Here is a 21020-nt window from a genome sequence, read left to right as displayed (position 1 = left end):
TGGATGATAGCACTCTATCAATATAGTCTCTGAAAATTATCCGTTACCAGACAATTATCTGTTATCCCTAACCAGATAATTATCCGATAAGTTGAAGGATAATTTTTATATCTGTATAATTTAATTTTGGATGTAACACGTCTTCTGATTGGCTGGAAGTTTTTTGTATATCAGCTCAAAGACATAATTTTGTCTTGTGACCGTGACATCATGAACATTTTTTCATGGTTTACTCCTTAAAAATGGAATTTAGAATTAAATTATAAGGAATGACTAATATTTTTTCTGTCTATTTGAAATGACCACAAAAATGTGGTGCACACTTTTAAATAATCTACTACACGGGTTATTCAGTGTGCACCATATTTATGATGTTATTTCTTCATAGACAGAAAAAATGTTACAGTCATTCCTAAAATAACTTTGAGACACTTCATAAATAGAGCTCTTCTATTTGAACTCTGGTGGATAGTTGTTTCATTGATAATCATACCACATCTCCTTATCTTTATACAGAAATATGTTACAGACTGACAGATGACAGAAGTGAACCCATATACCCCACAACCCACCCCTTTTGTAGTGGTAGTATAAATATGAAGGCCAAATCATTGAAATGGCGGAACATGTTAAACCTAAGTTTAACAAAATAGCCAGGTCTTAAACCAAACTGTGACCAAATTAAGCAAAATAATAAAAATGTGTATTCTAAATAAACTGATCATTCACTATAAATACATTACCTTGAAAAGTCATCATCTAAATTGTCATCTTCAAATTTCAGCTGCAAAATAAAAGAAAATACAGTACTACTACTTCTCTTGCAGCCAAAAAAAATATTTATGCATATTTCTATACCACTCAATCAGTGTATAAAAATATTCTTACCAACAGTAACATGCTACACTTACTGAAACTTCAATTTCATATGTAACATAAACTGTTAACACAGAGATATGTCTCGCTTATTTGATATTTTGATAATGGAAATGTTGAAATTAAAATAGCAATACTTTAACATGTAAGTTATGCAAATATTTAAAGTCAATGAACCATGACTGAAGGCACAGGGCTAAACAACCTCCATGGAAATGAGATGTGCCAATGCTAATACAACTGCAAACCAAATACCATTGACTTTTCATAAGTCGTTCCCTTTAAACAAACCTAAACACAAACATTAACTTGTAAACTATGTAAAAGTTTCAAAGTCAATGAACCATAATTAGGGGGTGGGGTTATATAATCTCCATGGAAATGAAACTTGCAAATGCCAATACATTAGCATACCAAATATCATTGACTTTACATTAGTGGTTCATCTTAAACTGACCTAATCACAAACTAATACATGAAAACTAAGCAAAAGTTTCAAAGTCAATAGACCATGAATGAGGGGGCAGGGCCAAATAATCTTCATGGAAATAAGATATGCCAATGCTTATACAACTGCATACCAAATATCATTGACCTATCACTAGTGGTTCCCCATAATCTGACCTAATCACAAACTAATACATGAAAACTAAGCAAAAGTTTCAAAGTCAATAGACCATGAATGAGGGGGTGGGGCCAAATAATCTCCATGGAAATGAGATATGCCAATGCTTATACAACTGCATACCAAATATCATTGACCTATCACTAGTGGTTCCCCATAAACTGACCTAATCACAAACTAATACATGTAAACTAAGCAAAGTTTCAAAGTCAATAGACCTTGACTGAGGGGGAGGGGCCAAATAATCTCCTTTGTAATGAGATGTGCCAATCCTAATACAACTGCAAACCAAATACCATTGACTTTTCATAAGTCGTTCCCTTTAAACAAACCTAAACACAAACATTAACTTGTAAACTATGTAAAAGTTTCAAAGTCAATGAACCATAATTAGGGGGTGGGGTTATATAATCTCCATGGAAATGAAACTTGCAAATGCCAATACATTAGCATACCAAATATCATTGACTTTACATTAGTGGTTCATCTTAAACTGACCTAATCACAAACTAATACATGAAAACTAAGCAAAAGTTTCAAAGTCAATAGACCATGAATGAGGGGGCAGGGCCAAATAATCTTCATGGAAATAAGATATGCCAATGCTTATACAACTGCATACCAAATATCATTGACCTATCACTAGTGGTTCCCCATAATCTGACCTAATCACAAACTAATACATGAAAACTAAGCAAAAGTTTCAAAGTCAATAGACCATGAATGAGGGGGTGGGGCCAAATAATCTCCATGGAAATGAGATATGCCAATGCTTATACAACTGCATACCAAATATCATTGACCTATCACTAGTGGTTCCCCATAAACTGACCTAATCACAAACTAATACATGTAAACTAAGCAAAGTTTCAAAGTCAATAGACCTTGACTGAGGGGGAGGGGCCAAATAATCTCCTTTGTAATGAGATGTGCCAATCCTAATACAACTGCATACCAAATATCATTGACCTACCCTAGTGGTTCCCCATAAACTGACCTAATTACAAACTAATACATGTAAACTAAGCAAAGTTTCAAAGTCAATCGACTTTGACTGAGTGGGCGGGGCCAAATAATCTCCATGGTAATGAGATGTGCCAATGCTTATACAACTGCATACCAAATATCATTGACCTATCACTAGTGGTTCCCCATAAACTGACCTAATCACAAACTAATACATGCAAACTAAGCAAAGTTTCAAAGTCAATAGACCTTGACTGAGGGGGCGGGCCAAATAATCTCCATGGTAATGAGATGTGCCAGTGCTAATACAACTGCATACCAAATATCATTGACCTACCACTAGTGGTTCCCCATAAACTGACCTAATTACAAACTAGTACATGTAAACTAAGCAAAGTTTCAAAGTCAATAGACCTTGACTGAGGGGGCGGGGCCAAATAATCTCCATGGAAATGAGATATGCCAATGCTTATACAACTGCATACCAAATATCATTGACTTATCACTAGTGGTTCCCCATAAATTGACCTAATCACAAACTAATACATGTAAACTAAGCAAAGTTTCAAAGTCAATAGGCCTTGTTTTAAGGGGTGGGTCCAAATAATCTCTATTGTAATGAGATGTGCCAATGCTAATACAACTGCATACCAAATATCATTGACCTACCACTAGTGGTTCCCCATAAACTGACCTAATTACAAACTAATACATGTAAACTAAGCAAAATTTCAAAGTCAATAGACCTTGACTGAGGGGTCAGGGCCAAATAATCTCCATGGTAATGAGATGTGCCAATGCTAATACAACTGCATACCAAATATCATTGACCTACCACTGGTGGTTCACCATGAACTAGACCTAATCACAAACTAATACATTGTTGACGCCGCTGCCGTCGCAGTTGCAGACGCCGGAAACAGCATACCTATGTCTCGCTTTTTGACTCCGTCAAGGAGAGACAAAAACTGAATTTGATGTAACAAATTTGTACTGTACCACAATTCACTCTAGACTGGTCTGTCTTGTCCTTTGTCGACTTTAACAAGACAGAAATAAGGAAAAAAACTGAAAACATAATAGTTTGCAGGAAATTGTGACATATTTGTAACTTCTGATATTATTTCTGAGCAGATATCACACTAAGATACCCAAAGAATAAGACAGAAATGATACAAAATTCACTTAAACACCATAAAGTATTGCTTCAATTAAGAATCTAATGATTGTTTTTGTAATTTTATAGGATTGTAAAAGTGTTGACTGAAGCACATTTTGAATGATGCGAGGAAGCACTTCATATTAGAAATGTGTGCACTATCTACTCTTTTACAACCCAATAAAATTTGTTTGATTTCCTATGCATTGTAGTGATGTCATGTGTGTCATCAATGTTGAATTTTATTGAGAAAAAAAAAAAAAATTTGATTTTGGAATGCCGCGTGATTGCTTTCAGCCAATTAAAAGTACCAATTCTTATGAAACATACATGTAATGAAACTGTTTATAGTGATACTAAAATGTTCAAATAATTTAATTTTCAAAGGATGCAGTCATAGAACTTACCCATTCTTTACTCTGTTTAGGTGTTGGTGACGATCTGTTTACAGATTTTGGTGACTGAAGTTTTGGTATTGGTGAATTATTTCCTGAAATTAACATTTGTATATCTAGTGCAAAACATAAAATTATCACATAAATGGATTGCTTTAAGTTAAAAACTGGCATACTATTTCTCCACTATTATGTTTATATACATGTATTTAAATTAATCCAATCAAATTAAATCATTACAAGAGCTTCTAAAACAAATCTGATAGCTTTTGAAATCAAAATTAATTAGACAGATTAGTCAGCATGACAGAGCTTCAAACACACCAAACATAAAAAAAATTTTCAAACAGATTTTAAAAATCTTAAAATATTTAGATTGATTGACATCCAGTGTAAAACATTGAGAACTCTCTTGCTGCAGTATATGTTAACTTTACGTTCAGCAGCAGGAAATAGTTGAACAGACATGTGCTCATAAACTTACATAAGACCATCATGAATCAGTTCAAAGGAATTTAGACATCTTCAACTGTTTGCTTTTTTGCATTGCACATTTCTGGAATTCATTCTTTTAGAATTTTTTAAATCTTTTTATGGAAAATAAAAGTACAAGAATATATATTCTTATCCTTAAATTACCCCAATAATCAGTCTGATCTATGACCTTTACATTTTCCATTAAGAGCAAACAATTAACTGGTTTCTTTGTATCGCAATATTTTTTCCTCAGCTCTAGTTTTAATTTTCCTAACCAGTATTTTGTTTTGGTTGAGCCCAGAAATGGCAGGTACCAGTCACCTTTCTGTTAGTCAACTAATACAAATTTTGCATTATATAACCTTTCATGCTGTTTTACAAAAAAAATCACCAAATTGCTACTTTTTGTTAATTCTAAATTATTTAATACAATACTTTGACCATCAATCAGTTTGACTTCATGCTATTTGTTGTAGTAGTCGATTTAAACAAATTGAAGTTTGGCTGTGCATCCTGGTGACTTACTTTGAGTAAGGTATTAAAATTTATTTCATATTGGTATTATATTAGTAGGGTTTTCTATACAAATTGGATTTTGAATAAAACAGCATATTCACCTGAAGAAAAGTGATATTCACTGAATAAACATCACATGCTTTTACCTGTATAATAACGTTAAAATGTTTGATGTACACTTACTTTTGGTTTATATTAAACTGTCATTTAATACATTTACCTCTCTCTCAGAATATGGAATAACACAATTAATATTGTCTTTTGCTTTGGTAAATATGTGGTTTAATTGACTTTTGAAGAACTGATATTTACTTTAAATAGATGTTGGCCTTGGTGAATATCATTTTTTTCTAAAGTCAATAAATCACATATTTACCTCATCAAAAGACAGTAATTGTATAATATTATCCTTAATGTGAGCCTTGTATCAAAAAAGTTAAATGCTACCACTTGGTAGGAAAATACTTTTAGCCCCAATTTTCATCCTCTGAGGCCAAAAAAATATATGTTTGTTATGTTTGATACCCGACTGACCCTAAGTCATTTTATTTGAAATAAACACTTTGCCGCCATTTTTTTCCAACCAATAACCAAAGGAAATAATTCAATCATTAACAATATGGGTAAACTGGCCAATGGTCCATGGACAACTCGGACCACAGCAATAAGGACTGCAAGACTCAAAATCATGTTGTAAAAAATAAAATGAAAAAAAAAATGGAACTACCAACCTACCTATCATATTTTTTTTATGATGTACCCTTAAATAGACATATTTATTTTTTTTTGCCTGAATATAATTTCTGTGATTATCAAAGTATCAAAGACAGTGGATTACTATTTGTGGGATACCATTGTTTGTGGGTAATCCTGAACTTTATTGTTCAACCAAGTACCAAGTTTCTATAGGCTTGTATCAATTCCAAAAAGTCCTTTTCATATCTGCTTATCCTTAAAACAACTGTGTATTAAGTACTCTGCATATTTTTCTTATATAAATATATACATACCATCTCTTTTACTTGAGTAAGTTGTTGAATTATTGAAATTGTTATCTTCCAATCTTGACTGTGCAGTCTCATTCTGAAAAGTGAAAAACAGTATCAAATATCATGCGCATATGTTTTTTTAAAAAATTATTTGGAGAAATCAAAGTTGATGGAAGATCTGTGAAAGTCTCTTTTAAATTTATTTCAATTTTTTCTGGATTTATAACTTGTATATTGGGGCTTATCACATTCCGCATATTTTGTAAAGTTTCTACAAAAAGGATCATACTATTGACTAATATTTGCATTATTTTACGGAAAATGTACATAATTATTCATTTATGACTGTATACTGGTTATATGATTGTTCAAAAAAAAATAAGACAACATAAATAAGGGAGATGTGGTATGATTGTCAATGAGACAACTATCAACAAGACCAAAGGGCAAGGATTTAAACAACTTCATGTTACCATTAGATTCGCATAATATCTGAAACTCATTTTATTAGATCATGTAGATTCTGTAGTGGGTTTTGCTCATTGTTGAAGGCGGTATGGTGACCTATAGTAGTTAATGTCCAGGTCATTTGGTCTCTTGTTGAGGGTTGTCTCATTGGCAATTATACCACATCTTCTTTTCTTTATATGACAAATTCCACTGTTTGTGGAAAAAAAATTGGTTTTGTTATTTAAATGATTTCCTGAATGGTTCCCAGAATTTTATAATCCTCTTTAATGTGTACTTTATAAAAACTGTTCTTAATCAAAACCAGGTAATTTACCTGCTAATATTTTACTAAAAATGTACCATTTTAAATAAAATATATACAACACAACATTTAGCTGGCTTACGGAGGAGGGAATAATTTGTAGAAATATATAACAACTGTTATACAATAATACTGAAAATTATTTTGGAAATGGAGGACAAAGGTTAGCGGAAACAAAATACAAAAAAATTTAACAAGAGTGCACACGCTGAAATGTCTCGCCTTCTTTATTAACCATTTATATTATGTGGATAGTCCTAAATGAAAGCTTTACTACAACTATTACATAAACTTAACATGATCCAAGAAAATGAAGTCAAGGTCATATAAACCAAACGAGAAATACATGTACACCTTACAATTATTCAATACACTAAATATAGTTGACCTATTGCTTATAGTTTCTAAGAAACTGAGACTTAACCAAGAAAACTAAACATTGACCAATGAATCGTGAAAATGAGGTCAAGGTCAGATGAACCATGCAAGGTAGACATGAACAGCTTACAATCCTTCCATACAACAAATATAGCTGACCTATTGCTTATAGTCTAAGAAAAACAGACTGAAACACATAAACTTAACACTGAGCAATGAACCGTGAAAATGAGGTCAAGGTCAAATAAAACCTGCGAGACTGACATGTACATCATAGAATATTTCCATACACCAAATATAGTTGACTTATTGCATATAGTATAAGAAAAAAGACCAAAACTCAAAAACTTAACTTTGACCACTGAACCATGAAAATGAGGTCAAAGTCAGATGACACCTGCCAGTTGGACATGTACACCTTACAATCATTCCATACACCAAATATAGAAGGCCTATTGCATAAAGTATAAGAAAAACGGACCAAAACACAAAAACTAAACTATAACCACTGAACCATGAAAATGAGGTCAAGGTCAGATGACACCTGCCAGCTAGACATGTACACCTTACAATCATTCCATACACCAAATATAGTAGACCTATTGCATACAGTATAAGAAAAACAGACCAAAACACAAAAACTTAACTATAACCACTGAACCATGAAAATGAGGTCAAGGTCAGATGACACCTGCCAGTTGGACATGTACACCTTACAGTCCTTCCATACACCGAATATACTAGACCTATTGCTTATAGTATCTGAGATATGGACTTGAATACCAAAACTTAACCTTGTTCACTGATCCATGAAATGAGGTCGAGGTCAAGTGAAAACTGTCTGACAGGCATGAGGACCTTGCAAGGTACGCACATACCAAATATAGTTATCCTATTACTTATAATAAGAATTTAACATTACAAAAAATCTTAACTTTTTTTTCAAGTAGTCACTGAACCATGAAAATGAGGTCAAGGACATTGGACATGTGACTGACGGAAACTTCGTAACATGAGGCATCCATATACAAAGTATGAAGCATCCAGGTCTTCCACCTTCTTAAATATAAAGCTTTTAAGAAGTTAGCTAATGCCGCCGCCGAATCACTATCCCTATGTCGAGCTTTCTGCGACAAAAGTCGCAGGCTCGACAAAAAGGAAAGAGCATGCTAATTGCAAACACTTGAAACACCTGTATGTTGACCTAGATGACTTTAGAATATTCATGTGGTTGTATAGTCCAAATAATTATGACGTCTTGCAAGGCTATTTTAATTTTTTTTCTGTGACGCCTTCCTACGACGTCATAACGCTGAAACCATTTTTTAAGTCTGGACTTTGAGAAAGAATTTTGGGGGGAAACTTTGAGACCCAATTTTGGCATGAAATCTTCATTGCCGGCTAGAAGTTTTTGCATAGTTACAAAGTCTTACCTTTTTTGTGCTTATTGATGCAAAATATTTCCGGAAATATCCAAAAGAAATGATAAAATAAGATAAGATTCCATCATTATTTACCGAGTTTGACATTTTAAAGTAAATATTTGCTCACCTCAAATGGAATCTTATCTTATTTTATCATTTCTTTTGTTGGTTTTATAACATTCTTATTGTTTTTTTATTATTTACATTTAATTTCTTTTTTTTTATATAATGTTGTATATCAATCTTTATACTTCAGAAATGAAAGGTATTTACTCATCTATTTTCTCCAGATTTTGCTGAGACTGTAACAACTTTTTAAAGATTTCAAAAAATCTTCCTCTATAAACAAAGCAAACATATTTTGAATAATAAATAGCTGTGCCAAGAGAGCATGATATGTCATTCTTAGTCATACTGATATTGTTGCAAGAATAAATTGGAATATTTAGAAGGCATCCAATCAGAGGTTAGTAAAAGGAATCTCAAAACAAACATTTTTCAGGATATTATTCAGCATACAGTTATTACAAATGTATTACCTTAAAATATGACTTACAAAGTCCCATAACTCTGGAATGACAAACCATAAAAATTTTAAAAATCAATAGGTATTAATCTTTGGTGGTTTTTGTCATTCACATCTATAAAAAAGTTTATTTCCTATCTGGAATCTTTCAATATAGTAGCACAAGATGAATATCCGATAAAATTAATTACTTACAGAATTTTTATTTTCATTTTCAGTATTCCATTTTTCACTGGCCAATTCAAATGCTTTGGACACTGTCAATGTAACTGCTTGTGCCTATAACAATAAAATAGAATTTGTTTTAATGATTTTGTTACTCATATTTATGATATACTAGTTAGTAAATACAATCACAACGTATGTGTAATACAATCAATGGCAATCATACTGTATCAGCCATCCATGAGGAAAACCAAATGGTTATGCTGCTGGTTTTTGATGAAAATGCCAGAAAAAGTTTTAAGATACGGTTCAAGTCTAGTTAATAACCAATAATTCCCAAACATAGCCTTTTGACACTTTGATAGCTGTCCTCCTTATCTTTAGACATTTTCTGTTTTTTACCATTTCGTGCAGTGTTTTAGACCTTTCTGTAATTCCTCTCAAACTCTTAGATAACAATGACCCTTTAATAATTCATCTTTTAATTATTAAGAACTTGTTGCGATATGGCTTTTTCAATATCATACACAGTATCAACCATCAACCAAAGTAATCTCTCAAGCAGAGCACTTGGGATTATTTTGGTGTCTCCGGTTGATAGGGGTGCATTATTATTATTTTGGCCATAATTTTTAGAATTATAAAATCACAAAAAAAAAACACTTACAATTTTTCTCTTGGCACACAGAAAAGCATGGCACTCCATGGTTTCATTAATGCTATTTCTTGCCATAAAGGCAAATATTTTTTCATGATTCTTGTCAGCAGAACAGAAAGATATTCTGAAAAATATAAAAAAATCATTGTATATTTTGAAACAAAAGCAGCATTTCCAAACATGTTAACACAAAAATCAATATAATATATCGAGTCTTAAGTACAATGGAAATCACAGAATTGTTCAAATATACATCTTTGACATGCTTTACATAATCATGATTAAATAACAAGGTGCACACTAAAACATCTCCCTTGCTTTACTGATCATGACAAAATTTATGTTGAGTCTTTTTTTAATAAAAGTTTTACAACGAGGATCACCCAAACAGAACATTATCAATTGCAACGATCCATGATAGTGCCATCAAGTTCAGATTAATCCTGCCAGACAAATATAGCTAACAATTATTCCAGTCGTAACATATAGTTGACCTATTACTAACATCTAAAAAACGGTCATAAACACGATAACTTAACATTAACCATGTTGACCAATGAACCAGGAAAATATGTCATAGTCGCATGAACACGTACACCTTACAATCATTCCATTCACTAAATATAGTTGACCTATTGTTTCTAGTATCAAAGGAACAAATGACCATGAAAACTCAACCTTGATCACTTTTTTAAAAACATTTCATCATGAAAATGAGGTCAAGGACAATGGGCATAATATGCCAAATGAAAATGTCAGGACATAAGGCATCTGTATACAAGATATAAAGTATCCAGGCCTTCTATGCTCTTAATTATACAGCATTTGTTTTCAAGTTTATTCTGTCCACAAATATCAATGATATAGAAGTAAGTAACAAAAGTTATTTCTAGTCATGTAGATATACATGTATCAGTGCAATTTGTACCTGAATAAAATGTATTGTGTGATGCAAAATAAACATGCACATTTACATGTATCTTGTACTCTCATAATCTAACCTGATGTCTTTCAATCACATTATTAAGTAATTTTAAGTATTAAGCACCTAAATAGGAGCTTTGATAATTGCTAAGTTCTTCTGATTCTTAAAGTGTTGCAAATGAAATGAAAACATATATATATGTGATTTTTTTAATTCTTTTTTTTTTTAGAATTATATACTCACCTAAATATACTGCATTCAATCAACAATTCTTTAGAAGCCATGTCTAAAACTTTCATACCCTCGGGTGAAGTTGTCAGGGTCACTTTTCTTAATTTACTTTTAGCTGTCTTTGCCTGTGAATAGAATAATTATATAATATATAAACTGCTTCGCAGAGCACAGCTGGATACGACTGCAGAGGTCCAACCCTGAACAGTTGGGGCAAAAATGGACAAAATATTCAAGCTTGATGCAGGTCTGAATTTGGATTTTAATTAAATATTTGACACATTATAGGTTTCTGACACAGAATAAATGTAGTCAAAGAACTTGATTATTATGATTTGAATTTATATTCAATTGAAGATTTCTTGCTGTTTTGCAATACACTGTGCTGTTGCGCAATACTTAGTAAATCTGTGCTTTCAGTACAAAGAATTAGCAAAATAAATTGTGACCCCCAATTTTTCTTTGGAAAATTGACAATTTCTTAAATCTTGAGGGAAAAAAAATTGACCACCCCCCCAAAAAAAAATATTTTTTTTACCTCCCCCCCCCCCTTTTTTTCCCCAAAAATTGATATCTGACATGTCTGAAGAAATTTTCATTTTAATTTTTTAAATCTCGAGGAAAAATAATTGCACCCCAATTTTTTTTTTTTTATCCCCCCTCCCCCCTCCAAAAAAAATGACATTTGAAGAAATTATCTTTTTGTAAAATGTGGTACAATTTAAGAGGCATCCATACACTTAAACACAAGTTATTGTCTGAAAACTAGAAAAATGCTTGTTTTAGACCCTTTTTGGCCCCTAATTCCTGAACGGTTTAAGCATTTACCCTCAATGAATCCCAACCTTCTACTTGTGGTATTGAAACTTGTGGTACAATTTCAGAGTAATCAAAATACTTACACACAAGTTATTGTCCTGAAACTAGAAAAATGCTTGTTTTTGGCTCCTTTTTGGCCCCTAATTCCTAAACAGTTGGGACCATCACCCCCAAAAAATATCCCATCCTTCCTTTTGTAGTATTGAACCTTTTGATTAAATTTAATAGAGATCCATACACTTAAACTAAAGTTATTGTCCGGAAACCAAAATGTCTTTGAACGACAACGACGCCGACGTGATAGCAATATAAAACCCCAAAATTTGTTTGCTGTCGTATAAAATCTAAAGTATTCTAATATATATATATTCAACATTACATTCATTTGATTACTACCCATGTTACATGTACAAATGTAATTCAGATACTGTAAATTCAGAAATTATTGCATTTATTAATGCGATTTTTGAAGAATGAACCTAAATGCGAGTTTAATTATTGCGATTTTAGGAAACTCTACATAAAGATATATGCAACAGATATCAGAATGTGAGTTCTAATTTTTGTGATACTCACCTAGTTGCATTATTCGCATTAATAAAAACTTCGCAATAATATCTGAATTTTCAGTTCATAACATAATCTATTTGAGAATGTATTTTGCATGAAAGTTAGTTTTGCTTTTTTTGTTCCCTGAACCATCAACTCAAGACTCTTTATTAGCTTCAATGTATTTTTTTTAGTTTTAGTTATTCTAAATATAGTAAAAAAATAGTCAGACAGGTTTTTTATCATCCTTTTGTAAACTGAGGAATGATAAGATTGGCTAGAAATAACTTCTGTTACTATTTCTATAGATAGTAAACAAAGGTAATAGAGATTACAAAGTCCACCTAACAAACTTAATTTCATTGTTCCTAGTACACAATCAAGTAGATTCTATCAGAGTTGATTACATGATGCATTTATACATATTGATACAAGGTATACAAAATCTGTTTAAAATTAGTCTTGCTGGTGTATTAAGGAAGTTCGCTACTCAGTTTCAAAAGAACAAGCTTTTCATAACACTAGTATATATTGATAGGGGATTAATAAAGGAACAAAAAGAGCAAAAATAAAATATAGGTCAATGTGCTTGTTTTCAAGATATTAGCCATTGAAATTTTGGCGGGAAAATATTCTCTCTTGATTTTTCATAGCTTTATTATTGACAAGTTAAAGTTCTCAAAAACTATTAAAAAATAATTAAGATTTTATAAGACTTTTACAGATGGCTTATATTTATGCATGTAAAAGATTTTTAAACAGAAAAATGGGGGTCAATGGGCAAAATTTTTTAAGGCATTCAAATAGATAAAACCAGAGGATTCCGAAAATCTGACAAAAATTCCAAAACATGACAAGCGAACTTCCTTAACATAAAAGCCTTTTCCTCTTTTACACTGTTACATGTACAACTGTGCATCAAAATCTTGATTAAGAGTTGGTGCAAAGTACAAGTTGGATGATTTTTATCTAGGTTTCCATATTGTTTAAAACCACTTAATTTTAGTACAATACACAATGTTGTTTCCTGATGTTAATATTGTCAGGATGTGTTTGGTAAGATTATATATATCAAAAGTTAGGAGGAAGTTTACATAATAAGCTGTAATGAACATTTATATATAACATGTATAAGCTTCCAAAAGTACAAGAAGTGGTGCACACTCCAATGACAATTGATTTTAGACTGAAAGTCTCTATTTCAATGTCTTATTTTCACATGTATTACATGTCTTGATTATCTAATATTAAAAAGGGAAACATTTTTAGACTTAGTTACAGTTTGAATTCATCACTTCTAAATGATCAGCTGATGAAAAGTTTAGCAAAATTGCAAGTGAAAGATTGTTATTATAAAACTGTAACACTTTGTATGCCATTTTTGAACAAGCACTGTTAAAGTCTGACAGATTCCTTAGTAATAACCAGCTAAAAAATGTTTGTAAAATAAAATGATATTGCCTACCTACCTACCCTATTTTTTCCCAGCACGTTAGCAGAAACACATGTATTATATTTTTGGCCTGATTAATTTTCTGTTAAATGAGAAGGCTGGAACAAGTTAACACCTAGTTCCATTATCAAGAACTCTAGTGTAAAGAAGATGGACTTTGATATGAAAAATTCTCCATATGTATTGTGAAAGGGCAAAGTCTATCATTCAGGCAATATGTACATGTATGAAACATTGTAAAGGGAGTTGTAGGCAAAATGTCAATAAGATAACAATCAAAAAGACATTAACATTGACATGTTCAATATACAAATGTTTATGCAGATCTAATTAAGTAGATTTAAATACCATGGCAACAATATTATTGACAGCTTTTTCACTCTGACCATCCCGATAGCTCTGTCCATCAGCTGCTTCTTCAATAAGTGTAGATCCTATGTATTTCAAATGAAATGTTAAACCATCCGTAACAGCTTCTTTGTTCTCACTCCAACCTTCTCCAAGTTCTGATGAAACAATGCAGCAGATAAAAAATACAAAGATATTATTTAATGGTTACACTCGAGATGTACTTAGGTCAGGTTAAGGAATTTTTGTCAGATGTTCGGACTCCTTGGTTTTTTTTCCTACGATACAGGGTAAAATATTTTGCCCCATAACACCCTTTTTTCTTTTCATATAAGACTTCAATAGCTCATACGTGTCATAAAAGGTCATTAACGAAAATTTAAGCAGATTCTAGATTTCTTTTCTTTTAATTTGAGACCCAAATAATACCAATGCAAATATAAGGTAAAAAAACCGTGTCAGCCTTTTCCCGCCATTTATTTAAAATTAAATATCGTGAAAAGGAGCTCCATAACCTATCAATATTTTTAGATTATTTTGTTCCTGAACTAATGCTCTTCTGACTTATAGTATCAATTTTAAATTCTTTATTTTTTTAATTCCACCTAAGTTCAAATGTACATCCTTTAAGAAATTTTTATCAATACTATTGATACATGTATATCTCCCTTGAATGTTCATGAATGCCAACTCAAGAAATATTTGGTGGATTCTCTAAATTCTGTATATTTACAACTACTAGTCTGAAGGCCAAAATTCTGACAATTTTCTTATGTGTCTAAATAAAGGTTTGCAAATACTTTAATACTACTAATAAACTTTTACTAGTCTGGGGCATTGGACTAGTGGCTAAAGGTGCAGACTCGCATATTTGGAATGTTATATTTAGTTTACCATGTTTACCATTAACATTGTACACTATAATGTAATATAAAATTGTTAGAGATCATTCTGGCATTTTCAGTTATTTTTTCATCATTTTTTATATAAATTAATGAGAGTTGGCTAGAAAGCATCTTCTTCCAAGACCAGAGGAGACATACATGTATAAATAAAAAAAGAATATTACACATAGAATGGCTTTCTTTTCTTAGAGCGATATGGATTTCTAAAACTACATGTACATACAAAATGCATATTTCAGTTGCTTTACAATGGCTGTATTATCACAATCATGATTATATTAAAGAAAGAAAGTAAAAGACATGCATGCATCAACAACGTATAAAAAACATTAGTAAAAGCTCTCCTTGAAGGTTTGATAGTTTACTTTTTTGGGTAGCCGATTGCTTTTGGTTCCATAGGATGGCACAATCCATGTAGTTCAAACGGGTTTTTAAAATACTACCACCCACTAAATGCGAATAAAAATTTACTACATGTATACCACAAAATATAATTTTAATTTTACATCTATTAGGGAAACCATTAAACAATATATACAAAGTGCAAATAATTACATACATAACAGGAAACTTTACTGGATACTGTGATCTGATTCCTGTACTTCCCTAATTATCGGTGAATTCCCCATGACAGTTGATACACTGACTCTTGAAATTCTCATTGATATGAACAGAAAATGTCAGAATATATGTACCTCAAACAGGGATATTTAAACATGTTAAATGAGTTAAAATGGCATTTAAACACATACATGTCATTGTATACTTTAGTTTAGTAGACTATCAAACACTTATGACATGTACTACAGACTCATTTGGTCCTCTTGTGCTTAAAATATCTCATGCAGATTTTGAGAAATTGGTAATGTATGAGGTTTTCAGAGGGGTCAATTTAGTATTTTCCACTTTTGCAAGATAATCTTAAAGTTTTCTCCATAGAATGAATAGGTGTAGCTACACAAGCTCTAAAAACTACTTTGAAAATTTGATTCATAATACATGTAATAAGATGCAAAAAATTGATGAAAAAAGTAAAACTTTATTAATAGTAAGAACCTTAAACCAAATCTAGTTTTTGAAGACTATTTAAGAACACCAAACTTTACATATACATGTAGAAAATTAATAACAAAACCAAGAATTAGTGACCATAATTTAAATATAGAAAAAGGAAGACATTCTAATATTCCTAGAGAGCATAGATTATGCCTTATAAATGTAAAATATTAGAAGATGAAAAACATTTTTTATGCTCGAATTTCTTTAAAAAAAATTGTGATAAAAACTGCATTATACCTCAATTGGTCTATCTCACTATATGTCGAATGGTACCGGTGGATTCTCAGGGGGGCCACTTACTATGTACACAAATGATGTAATGAGTGGTAGGGATGAGCTGCTGGAATAGGTCACTATTTCATGCTCCATGATATATGAAAAGAGTGAGAAATTCAGATTAAATATATCAATAGGTTGATATTATCACTTGCTTGATTATATCATAAGTATCTGAAACTAATCAGATGTCAGTATTTATTTATGATGCCGTTAAACCACAGTCGTAAATGCATCAGCTACATTTGTATTTGTCAAACCAATTGATCATTTTGACATCAGCACCTAATTAACATTCAAAGGTAGGTTTGTATACATGAAACATGATAACAATTTATATCAAAAGAATTTCCATAGTGTCAGAGTCCTTTAAGCTTGTTAAGAGGGAACGGCAATGTAACTTTTTATAAGTTTTTCATTGATATAATTGAAACTCAGTGAAAGTGTTACCCTCTAGGGTGTTACTACATTTATCTGACCAAACATATTTTATTGTCTATTGAAATTTCTTCATAATGAAATATTTAAAAGGGGCAAATAGAGGAAAGTGTTTAAGATGTGACAAATTTATTGGAAAAGCAAGGTGTGAATATTGCGACTGTTGCTTATAAACATGAACGTGATGATGAGAAGGACCAAAAATAAATTCTCTATACTAATGTACCAGAAGATGAAAAATATCCAAATATATCTATAGGTCTGTTTTATGTTAATGATACATGACAAAGTATATATTTTTGATAAACAAAATATATGGAAAGGGTGGGGTACTTGATGTCTCAGCTGCTCACCCCTACCAAAAAAAGATTGGTGCCTCCACCCCCTGAGGATGGATTACACCTTAATTGGGGTATAATCCACCAATTAATGGTTATTCCTGACCTGTTGAATACTTGCTTGCCATGGATATCAAACAGTGTTATTATAATAACTGTAAAAGTGTCTTCCCAAAAAATAATGAGCTAAATGAAACTTCAAACACTAGCTTTGTGTTTAAAGTGAACTCGTTTGCATTAGACATATTTATATGACTCAGATAAGACATGCTAAAGTAATATAAACAGATTTAATAAACAGTTTGACAGGTGTTGCATGCATACTTACTTTCGTGTCCCAAGTGTTTTTCAATACTTTTTGTGTTCTTTGGTTTTATCTTTCTGAACATATCCATTGCCTTTTTAGCTATAGTCTAAAATTATTTAAGAAACCGCAATGTTTGTGTAATAAGGCGTGAAACATTCAGTCTCTTCAAAATTATGAATGAGTTGTTACCAAAATCACCCCATTTGTCTTAGTTCTAAAGGTGCTTAATGAAACGAGAAAATATCATGTGCAAAGCGTTTACCTGATTCAGAATATAAATTATGCAAACCACTCCCATAAAAGTACTGAAAGTTCTATTAGAAGGCTTCCTGTCTCAAACAATTATTTTTTACATATCGAACCACTCATCTATATATTATATCAAACGGGGTACGATAAACTTAAAAGCTGTGTTCTTCTTCTCTGGACCTTTACACCCTTTTATAGGCCCGATAACCATACCGTATACGTCATGATGTATGTATGTAGAACCGTTCCACCCGTGACCAATAATATCAACAATCCCGTTTTACACAGGAATTGATATTTGGCTTCACTACTTGATTCATCACATTTTGCATTAGTTAAAAATTAGTTATCACACGTTAAAAATCACTCTCCCGCCTTTCCACCGCTGTTCATTTACTGTACAATAAAAGTCATTATCACTTACAATCTAAAACGCACCGGTTCAAGAGTTACATACTCAGTAACTTAAAGATGACTAAGCACTGCCTATTAAAAAATCGTACAAAGAATTCAATTTTAAGGTAGTTTAGGCGTCACGCACATACATATCTATAAGGGCGGATAAAACTTTCATACAATAAATACCGAGTCTGTTACTTTACAGTTCGCCGTTATACATTTTATACATGTGGCCTCTACTGATTCTTAATTACGTCCCAAGAGATTGTTTTTGTTATTGGATTGCTATCGCATTGACATATACACCGTATCTCCTTGTCTTCATCTAGTTTCCTTTTTAATGTTTCATGGAATTATTGCCTGAATTGTCGGAGTATCTGCTCATCTATTTTATTATCAATGTAAAAATAAGAATCTTACTTTAAGACATTCAATCTAAAGTCAATTGTCGGCCCGGGAGTGTGCATCATTCTTTACAGTTAGAAAGCTTAAGATCATATTAGATAATTATATGTAAATTTCCTCATAATTTTCTAAACGTAATCTTCACAAACACACATCCTGTGAAAATCAACAACTGGCACCCATTGTATGAAGTGTACTTAAACTGCTTTTAAACAGGACTGAAACTTAAGATAAAAATCTTATTATTACAAATTGCAGCGATGTCTATGCAACAACATTCGTAATATGGATTTTGTTGGTGATGCGTGATATGAGCAAAATCAAACAGTTCACAACATAACAAAATAAAAACAAACATTAATATCAACAAGATTATTTATATACATAATCGTATAGTTTATGATGGTTTGATACTAAACTCCTATCGGGAGGGATTGTGCTTGATTTTCATATGATAAAGACATAATCTTTCGATCAGTTTTGAGTTTGATGTCTGGAGCTGGCATGTCAGTAACTGCTAGTAGTCCTTTGTTAATTTATGTTAATCATTGTCATTTTGCTTCGTTTCTCTGTTACCTATTCTAACACAGGTCTCGGACTTTTTTTTGAACTGGGTTTTACTGTGTGCATTCAGCTATGTGTTTGTTTATTCCACATTGGCTAGAGGTATAGGGGAGGGTTGAGAACTTACAAAATGTGTTTTTACCCCGCCGCATGTTTGCGCCTGTCCCAAGTCAGGAAACTCTGGCCTTTGTTAATCTTGTATGTTTTTTTAATTTTGGTTCATTTTATGCGTCATAGTTTAGTGTGACGTTCATTTTTGCTTAACTAGTATACATTATTGACTAATTTTTTGTTTAGGGCCCAGCTCAAGACCGCCTCCGGGTGCGGGGTTTTCCCGCTTTGTTGAAGGCCTTGGGCTGTTTTCTGCTCTTCGGTCGGATTGTTGTCTCTTTAACACATTCCCTGTTTCCATTCTCAATTTTATAATGAAAGTACACATTTCAAGAGCCCCATGTCCTCACTTCTATATATAGACTGTTTTAAAAAGGATCCATGCTTATTAACCTGCATGTGTGATCTTGAGTTGAGGATATATGTGATTTTATCTCTATCATTTAAATCTATAGAGTGTGTGCTCTCTTTACATGCTTTACCAAAAAATAAAAAAATAAAATTCTTATATTACTGTTAATATCACAATATAAAATAAATGAATTTCATCCTCATTTTTTTGCAGTTTTTGCATAATCTTTTGGCTTTTTAACATATCTTCCCTTTTCTCTTGATACATTGTGGTCACTTATTCTAAATGTTGTTATCAGTTTTTAATATTCAAATTGTGAGCAAGTTAAATATTTTTCTTCTGTATTATTTAGTTTTACATGTTTATAAATAGTGAGTTTGCTGTTGTCGTATATATCTGATATTTTAGCATTTATAAGCTTTTCATAAAATGCTTCAATTGATATACAACCAGCTGTAATATAGATTGCATTTTTCTTTTGATGTTTTTAAGAACTAATTAGCTTTAAACTTTGAGTTTGTTTTGGGGAAAACCAGGGTCTATTATCTGCAATTTGATGCTTCATATTACTTGGATAACTAAACATGAAATCCGACTAGAATCTAAGAGGAAATTAAGTAGGTGGAGATATTCTATGGTACAACATGTTCACGTTGATGTTATTCCATGGCTGAAGCTCCACCCTATTTTATGCATGAAAGATACCTGTCTCTTATCTATTTAGAAAACTGAAAAATAAATCAAAAGAAAAATCTATTTGTAATATTTATATGCTGTCTTTAGTGTATTGTAATAATCATTAAAACCGTGTTTTGTCGCCTATCAAGAATTTGTATAGATATAATTTTAAATGAAAACCATTAAACAACCCTACAAAAAAATTAGGAAAATAAATTTCGTATAGTGTTTTTGTTTTTTAATTAATACATAAATGTTATCGCTTAAAAATGCCCACTTATAAAGGCCTACTGGAAAACATTTAATAAGTCAAATTAAATAACGATGCCGTTTGTAGCTCAAAAGTAAATTTACGTACTTTTTCCAATGAAATGTACAACTTGTAAAATAAAAAGATATTTGAAAAATATCTTGAAAATTAACAATAAAACAAAACTTGCCGTCATTAGAATAATATTCCTTGTTTCAAATGTGCATGTGCACCAGTCAATTGAAACACTGAAGCGAGAGCATCCATCTCATTGGATAACACGGTAACGTGACCAGTGTCTAATATAAGTTCAAGCATTTAATTGTATCATAAATCAATACATACCACGTGTCTTACTCATTTACATATTTAAACATGTTAACTCCAGGTGATGGTCCATGATTTTGAAGGGGGCCAACCAACGTTTGGAGTGCTACG

General features: G+C 31.8%; 1 protein-coding gene across 2 annotated transcripts in view; it reads right to left on the bottom strand.

Annotated features, from left to right (window-relative positions):
• Positions 1–20818, bottom strand: part of LOC127724489 (low density lipoprotein receptor adapter protein 1-B-like) — a 29508-nt gene extending 8690 nt beyond the window's left edge. Inside the window, exons 1-9 of one of the 2 annotated variants that reach the window (XM_052231475.1) lie at positions 18643–20818; positions 17596–17680; positions 14252–14409; positions 11095–11207; positions 9936–10050; positions 9299–9382; positions 6025–6097; positions 4034–4116; positions 744–784 (exon numbers count right to left, since the gene is read on the bottom strand). In XM_052231475.1, coding sequence (XP_052087435.1) covers positions 744–784; positions 4034–4116; positions 6025–6097; positions 9299–9382; positions 9936–10050; positions 11095–11207; positions 14252–14409; positions 17596–17662 — 734 coding nt within the window. In that variant the 5' untranslated portion in view covers positions 17663–17680; positions 18643–20818. Of the gene's footprint in view, positions 1–743; positions 785–4033; positions 4117–6024; positions 6098–9298; positions 9383–9935; positions 10051–11094; positions 11208–14251; positions 14410–17595 lie in introns of both variants that reach the window. The other variant, XM_052231473.1, reaches the window with a different exon arrangement.
• Between the last annotated feature and the right edge of the window lie 202 nt (positions 20819–21020).

Source organism: Mytilus californianus, unplaced genomic scaffold (assembly GCF_021869535.1).
Source record: "Mytilus californianus isolate M0D057914Y unplaced genomic scaffold, xbMytCali1.0.p SCAF_14, whole genome shotgun sequence".
NCBI classification, from domain to species: Eukaryota; Metazoa; Mollusca; class Bivalvia; order Mytilida; family Mytilidae; genus Mytilus; species Mytilus californianus.
The sequence above is the reverse complement of the archived record's forward strand: the minus strand, read 5'-3'. Positions and strand labels throughout refer to the sequence as shown.